The 8,349-nt window shown below is 51.4% G+C and overlaps 1 protein-coding gene across 1 annotated transcript in view; it reads left to right on the top strand.

The window, feature by feature from the left end:
* The first annotated feature begins 220 nt into the window (after positions 1-220).
* LOC137638408 (zonadhesin-like) overlaps positions 221-8,349 on the top strand; it is a 49,127-nt gene continuing 40,998 nt past the window's right edge. Inside the window, exons 1-10 of the mRNA XM_068370500.1 lie at positions 221-332; positions 1,899-2,123; positions 2,222-2,365; positions 2,544-2,807; positions 2,945-3,046; positions 3,105-3,284; positions 4,222-6,066; positions 6,167-6,391; positions 6,733-6,954; positions 7,052-7,279. Coding sequence (XP_068226601.1) covers positions 221-332; positions 1,899-2,123; positions 2,222-2,365; positions 2,544-2,807; positions 2,945-3,046; positions 3,105-3,284; positions 4,222-6,066; positions 6,167-6,391; positions 6,733-6,954; positions 7,052-7,279 — 3,547 coding nt within the window. The remainder of the gene's footprint in view (positions 333-1,898; positions 2,124-2,221; positions 2,366-2,543; positions 2,808-2,944; positions 3,047-3,104; positions 3,285-4,221; positions 6,067-6,166; positions 6,392-6,732; positions 6,955-7,051; positions 7,280-8,349) is intronic.

Raw genomic sequence — 8,349 nt, 5'->3', positions numbered from 1 at the left:
GTCATTGCATCTGCATAGATGTTGAACAGAATTGGTGATAGGGAACATCCCTGTCTGACTCCTCTTCCAACAGTTCCAGGTCCAGATTCTTCACCTGCAATAAGTACTGTTAGTTTCATTTATTATCAACCCTGCCACCCTACATTAATAATCCCTACCTGGCCACTCACTTGACATCCTTAAAGATATGCCCTCGTTAAACAATCACCCAATACCTTGAATGATAGACCCATCTGGACAATCGTCCGACACCTTCAATAAGCCCTCCCTAGATTCAGCCAACATCGTGAATAAAGCGCCTTTCCTCGACAGTCACTCTGACACCCTAAATGGTAAGCCCTACCTGTAAATTCACTAAATTCCCAGAATAACAAACATCATCAAGACAGTCCACTGACATCAGGAATGATAAACACCCTCTGAATGACACCAACTACCTGGCATTGCCCATCACTGTGAAAATGACCTCCATGGACAGTTTTCAGACACCACAATGATATCTCCTCCCTGGACAGTCTCATGAACACAGAGATGATAATCCCTCCCTGGACAGTCACCTTGACACTACAGATGATAACCCCTCATTGGACAGTGACCTTAAACACCAGACATAATATGACCTCCCTGGAGAGACCTGGAGAGTTGGCCAAACACCCTAAACAGTAAGCATTCCCTCAATCAATGTCACCTACACAACACATGATATGCACTCTCTCGATGTCTACCCAACACCCTGAAAGGTAAGCCTTATCTGGACAATTGTCCCAAAACACCCTTGATGAATGCCCTCCTTTCCAGTCACCCAAAACATCCTGGACAATCTCCTCAACAGCGTAGAGCTGCCAAAAAACACCCCAGGATACGAAGACCTGCCTGAAACACCTCGTCGACACCCCCGAATGATACACTCGCTGAAAAGTCCCTCCCAACCTCCATGATACTATGTACTCCCTGAACAGTCCCCTCTACAGCGTAAATGAAAAACCTTCCCTGCAAAGTCCCACCCAACACCCAGGATACTAAAGTATGTCCTCACTGGACAGTCTCCTAGATTCCATGAATGATAAACCCTCCCTCAAAAGTACTTCCCTAAAACCAGGATACTACAGCATGTCCTCCCACGATAGTCTCCTCGACAACCCGAAAGAAAAACACTTCCTGGAAAGTCCCTTCAAACATCCAGGATACCAAGTCCTCCAAGGACAGTCTTCTGAACACTCCAAATAATAAACGCTGGAGAGACACTCCCAACACCCGGGATACTACGTCCTCCAAGGAGTGTCTTCTCGACACCCCCACAATAATAAACCCTCCCTGGAAAGTCCCTCCCAACACCCAGAATATGACGTCCTTCCTGGACAGTATTCTCGAACACCCCCGAATAATATAACCTCCCTGAAAGTCCCTCCCAACACCCAGGCTACAACATCCTTCCTGGACGGCATTCTCGAACACCCCCGAATAATATAACCTCCCTGAAAGTCCCTCCCAACACCCAAAATATGACGTCCTTCCTTGACAGTATTCTCGAACACCCCCGAATAATATAACCTCCCTGAAAGTCCCTCCCAACACCCAGAATATGACGTCCTTCCTTGACAGTATTCTCGAACACCCCCGAATAATATAACCTCCCTGAAAGTCCCTCCCAACACCCAGGCTACAACATCCTTCCTGGACAGCATTCTCGAACACCCCGAATAATATAACCTCCCTGAAAGTCCCTCCCAACACCCAGAATATGACGTCCTTCCTTGACAGTATTCTCGAACACCCCCGAATAATATAACCTCCCTGAAAGTCCCTCCCAACACCCAAAATATGACGTCCTTCCTGGACAGTATTCTCGAACACCCCCGAATAATATAACCTCCCTGAAAGTCCCTCCCAACACCCAGGCTACAACGTCCTTCCTGGACAGCATGCTCGAACACCCCCGAATAATATAAACCTCCCTGAAAGTACCACCCAACACCCAGGCTACAACGTCCTTCCTGGACAGCATACTCGAACACCCCCGAATAATATAAACCTCCCTGAAAGTACCACCCAACACCCACGCTACAACGTCCTTCCAGGAAAGCATGCTCGAACACCCCCGAATAATATAAACCTTCCTGAAAGTACCACCCAACACCCAGGCTACAACGTCCATCCTGGACAGCATACTCGAACACCCCGAATAATATAAACCTTCCTGAAAGTACCACCCAACACCCAGGCTACAACGTCAATCCTGGACAGCATGCTCGAACACCCCCGAATAATATAAACCTCCCTGAAAGTACCACCCAACACCCAGGCTATAACGTACTTCCTGGACAGCATGCTCAAACACCCCCGAATAATATAAACCTCCCTGAAAGTACCACCCAACACCCAGGCTACAACGTATTCCTGGACAGCATGCTCGAACACCCCCGAATAATATAAACCTCCCTGAAAGTACCACCCAACACCCAGGCTACAACGTCCTTCCTGGACAGCATGCTCGAAACCCCCGAATAATATAAACCTCCCTGAAAGTACCACCCAACACCCAGGCTACAACGTCCTTCCTGGACAGCATGCTCGAATACCCCCGAATAAAGAAACCTCCCTTCAAGTACCACCCAACACCCAGGCTACGACGTCCTTCCTGGACAGGTATGCTCGAACACCCCCGAATAATATAACCTACCTGAAAGTACCACCCGAACACCCAGGCTACAACGACCTTCCTGGACAGTATGCTCGAACACCCCCGAATAATATAACCTCCCTGAAAGTACCACCCAACACCCAGGCTACAACGACCTTCCTGGACAGTATGCTCGAACACCCCCGAATAATATAACCTCCCTGAAAAGTACCACCCACACCCAGGCTACAACGACCTTCCTGGACAGTATGCTCGAACACCCCCGAATAATATAACCTCCCTAAAAGTACCACCCACACCCAGGCTGCGACGACCTTCCTGGACGGTATGCTCGAACACCCCCGAATAATATAACCTCCCTGAAAGTACCACCCGACACCCAGGCTGCGACGACCTTCCTGGACGGTATGCTCGAACACCCCCCAATAATATAACCTACCTGAAAGTACCACCCGACACCCAGGCTATAACGTCCTTCCTGGACAGTACGCTCGAACACCCCCGAATAAAGAAACCTCCCTGAAAGTACCACCCGACACAGGCTACAACGACCTTCCTGGACAGTACGCTCGAACACCCCCGAATAATATAACCTCCCTGAAAGTACCACCCAACACCCAGGCTGCGACGACCTTCCTGGACAGTATGCTCGAACACCCCCGAATAATATAACCTCCCTGAAAGTACCACCCAACACCCAGGCTACAACGTCCTTCCCGGACAGTATGCTCCAACACCCCCGAATAAAGAAACCTCCCTGAAAGTACCACCCAACACCCAGGCTACAACGTCCTTCCCGGACAGTATGCTCCAACACCCCCGAATAAAGAAACCTCCCTGAAAGTACCACCCAACACCCAGGCTACAACGTCCTTCCCGGACAGTATGCTCCAACACCCCCGAATAAAGAAACCTCCCTGAAAGTACCACCCAACACCCAGGCTACAACGTCCTTCCCGGACAGTATGCTCCAACACCCCCGAATAAAGAAACCTCCCTGAAAGTACCACCCAACACCCAGGCTACAACGTCCTTCCCGGACAGTATGCTCCAACACCCCGAATAAAGAAACCTCCCTGAAAGTACCACCCAACACCCAGGCTACAACGTCCTTCCCGGACAGTATGCTCAACACCCCCGAATAAAGAAACCTCCCTGAAAGTACCACCCAACACCCAGGCTACAACGTCCTTCCCGGACAGTATGCTCGAACACCCCCGAATAAAGAAACCTCCCTGAAAGTACCACCCAACACCCAGGCTACAACGTCCTTCCCGGACAGTATGCTCGAACACCCCCGAATAAAGAAACCTCCCTGAAAGTACCACCCAACACCCAGGCTACAACGTCCTTCTGGACAGTATTCTCGAACACCCCCGAATAATATAAACCTCCCTGAAAGTACCCCCCAACACCCAGGCTACAACGTCCTTCCTGGACAGTATGCTCGAACACCCCCGAATAATATAAACCTCCCTGAAAGTACCTCCCAACACCCAGGCTACAACCTCCTTCCTGGACAGTATCCTCGAACACCCCCGAATAATACAAACCTCCCTGAATGTACCCCCCACACCCAGGCTACAACGTCCTTCCTGGACAGTATCCTCGAACACCCCCGAATAATACAAACCTCCCTGAATGTACCTCCCCACACCCAGGCTACAACGTCCTTCCTGGACAGTATCCTCGAACACCCCCGAATAATACAAACCTCCCTGAATGTACCTCCCCACACCCAGGCTACAACGTCCTTCCTGGACAGTATCCTCGAACACCCCCGAATAATACAAACCTCCCTGAATGTACCACCCCACACCCAGGCTACAACGTCCTTCCTGGACAGTATCCTCGAACACCCCCGAATAATACAAACCTCCCTGAATGTACCACCCCACACCCAGGCTACAACCTCCTTCCTGGACAGTATCCTCGAACACCCCCGAATAATACAAACCTCCCTGAATGTACCTCCCCACACCCAGGCTACAACCTCCTTCCTGGACAGTATCCTCGAACACCCCCGAATAATACAAACCTCCCTGAATGTACCTCCCCACACCCAGGCTACAACCTCCTTCCTGGACAGTATCCTCGAACACCCCCGAATAATACAAACCTCCCTGAATGTACCTCCCCACACCCAGGCTACAACGTCCTTCCTGGACAGTATCCTCGAACACCCCCGAATAATACAAACCTCCCTGAATGTACCTCCCCACACCCAGGCTACAACGTCCTTCCTGGACAGTATCCTCGAACACCCCCGAATAATACAAACCTCCCTGAATGTACCTCCCCACACCCAGGCTACAACGTCCTTCCTGGACAGTATCCTCGAACACCCCCGAATAATACAAACCTCCCTGAATGTACCTCCCCACACCCAGGCTACAACGTCCTTCCTGGACAGTATCCTCGAACACCCCCGAATAATACAAACCTCCCTGAATGTACCTCCCCACACCCAGGCTACAACGTCCTTCCTGGACAGTATCCTCGAACACCCCCGAATAATACAAACCTCCCTGAATGTACCTCCCCACACCCAGGCTACAACGTCCTTCCTGGACAGTATCCTCGAACACCCCCGAATAATACAAACCTCCCTGAATGTACCTCCCCACACCCAGGCTACAACGTCCTTCCTGGACAGTATCCTCGAACACCCCCGAATAATACAAACCTCCCTGAATGTACCACCCCACACCCAGGCTACAACGTCCTTCCTGGACAGTATCCTCGAACACCCCCGAATAATACAAACCTCCCTGAATGTACCTCCCCACACCCAGGCTACAACGTCCTTCCTGGACAGTATCCTCGAACACCCCCGAATAATACAAACCTCCCTGAATGTACCTCCCCACACCCAGGCTACAACGTCCTTCCTGGACAGTATCCTCGAACACCCCCGAATAATACAAACCTCCCTGAATGTACCTCCCCACACCCAGGCTACAACGTCCTTCCTGGACAGTATCCTCGAACACCCCCGAATAATACAAACCTCCCTGAATGTACCTCCCCACACCCAGGCTACAACGTCCTTCCTGGACAGTATCCTCGAACACCCCCGAATAATACAAACCTCCCTGAATGTACCTCCCCACACCCAGGCTACAACGTCCTTCCTGGACAGTATCCTCGAACACCCCCGAATAATACAAACCTCCCTGAATGTACCTCCCCACACCCAGGCTACAACGTCCTTCCTGGACAGTATCCTCGAACACCCCCGAATAATACAAACCTCCCTGAATGTACCACCCCACACCCAGGCTACAACGTCCTTCCTGGACAGTATCCTCGAACACCCCCGAATAATACAAACCTCCCTGAATGTACCTCCCCACACCCAGGCTACAACGTCCTTCCTGGACAGTATCCTCGAACACCCCCGAATAATACAAACCTCCCTGAATGTACCTCCCCACACCCATGGCTACAACGTCCTCCCTGGACAGTATCCTCGAACACCCCCGAATAATACAAACCTCCCTGAATGTACCTCCCCACACCCAGGCTACAACGTCCTTCCTGGACAGTATCCTCGAACACCCCCGAATAATACAAACCTCCCTGAATGTACCACCCCAAACCCAGGCTACAACGTCCTTCCTGGACAGTATCCTCGAACACCCCCGAATAATACAAACCTCCCTGAATGTACCTCCCCACACCCAGGCTACAACGTCCTTCCTGGACAGTATCCTCGAACACCCCCGAATAATACAAACCTCCCTGAATGTACCTCCCCAACACCCAGGCTACAAAGTCCTTCCTGGACAGTATCCTCGAACACCCCCGAATAATACAAACCTCCCTGAATGTACCACCCCACACCCAGGCTACAACGTCCTTCCTGGACAGTATCCCGAACACCCCCGAATAATACAAACCTCCCTGAAAGTACCACCCCACACCCCGGCTACAACGTCCTTCCTGGACAGTATCCCGAACACCCCCGAATAATACAAACCTCCCTGAAAGTACCACCCAACACCCAGGCTACAACGTCCTTCCTGGACAGTATCCTCGAACACCCCCGAATAATATAAACCTCCCTGAATGTACCTCCCCACACCCAGGCTACAACGTCCTTCCTGGACAGTATCCTCGAACACCCCCGAATAATACAAACCTCCCTGAAAGTACCTCCCACACCCAGGCTACAACGTCCTTCCTGGACAGTATCCTCGAACACCCCCGAATAATACAAACCTCCCTGAATGTACCACCCCACACCCAGGCTACAACGTCCTTCCTGGACAGTATCCGAACACCCCCGAATAATACAAACCTCCCTGAAAGTACCACCCACACCCAGGCTACAACGTCCTTCCTGGACAGTATCCTCGAACACCCCCGAATAATACAAACCTCCCTGAAAGTACCACCCACACCCAGGCTACAACGTCCTTCCTGGACAGTATCCTCGAACACCCCCGAATAATACAAACCTCCCTGAAAGTACCTCCCCACACCCCGGCTACAACGTCCTTCCTGGACAGTATCCTCGAACACCCCCGAATAATACAAACCTCCCTGAAAGTGTACCACCCCACACCCAAGGCTACAACGTCCTTCCTGGACAGTATCCTCGAACACCCCCGAATAATACAAACCTCCCTGAATGTACCTCCCCACACCCATGGCTACAACGTCCTTCCTGGACAGTATCCTCGAACACCCCCGAATAATAAAACCTCCCTGAAAGTACCACCCACACCCAGGCTACAACGTCCTTCCTGGACAGTATCCTCGAACACCCCCGAATAATAAAACCTCCCTGAAAGTACCACCCACACCCAGGCTACAACGTCCTTCCTGGACAGTATCCTCGAACACCCCCGAATAATAAAACCTCCCTGAAAGTACCACCCACACCCAGGCTACAACGTCCTTCCTGGACAGTATCCTCGAACACCCCCGAATAATAAAACCTCCCTGAATGTACCACCCACACCCAGGCTACAACGTCCTTCCTGGACAGTATCCTCGAACACCCCCGAATAATAAAACCTCCCTGAATGTACCTCCCCACACCCAGGCTACAACGTCCTTCCTGGACAGTATCCTCGAACACCCCCGAATAATAAAACCTCCCTGAAAGTACCACCCCACACCCAGGCTACAACGTCCTTCTGGACAGTATCCGCCAACACCCCCGAATAATAAAACCTCCCTGAAAGTACCACCCTAACCCAGGCTACAACGTCCTTCCTGGACAGTATCCGCCAACACCCCCGAATAATAAAACCTCCCTGAAAGTACCACCCCAACCCAGGCTACAACGTCCTTCCTGGACAGTATCCGCCAACACCCCCGAATAATAAAACCTCCCTGAAAGTACCACCCTAACCCAGGCTACAACGTCCTTCCCTGGACAGTAACCGCCAACACCCCCGAATAATAAAACCTCCCTGAAAGTACCACCCAACCCAGGCTACAACGTCCTTCCCTGGACAGTATCCGCCAACACCCCCGAATAATAAAACCTCCCTGAAAGTACCTCCCCACACCCCGGCTTGGACAGTATCCGCCAACACCCCCGAAGAATAAAACCTCCCTGAAAGTACCACCCCAACCCAGGCTACAACGTCCTTCCTGGACAGTAACCGCCAACACCCCCGAAGAATAAAACCTCCCTGAAAGTACCACCCAACCCAGGCTACAACGTCCTTCCTGGACAGTAACCGCCAACA

This window comes from Palaemon carinicauda, chromosome 1 (genome assembly GCF_036898095.1).
Source record: "Palaemon carinicauda isolate YSFRI2023 chromosome 1, ASM3689809v2, whole genome shotgun sequence".
In the NCBI taxonomy this organism is placed as follows: Eukaryota; Metazoa; Arthropoda; class Malacostraca; order Decapoda; family Palaemonidae; genus Palaemon; species Palaemon carinicauda.
The sequence above is the reverse complement of the archived record's forward strand: the minus strand, read 5'-3'. Positions and strand labels throughout refer to the sequence as shown.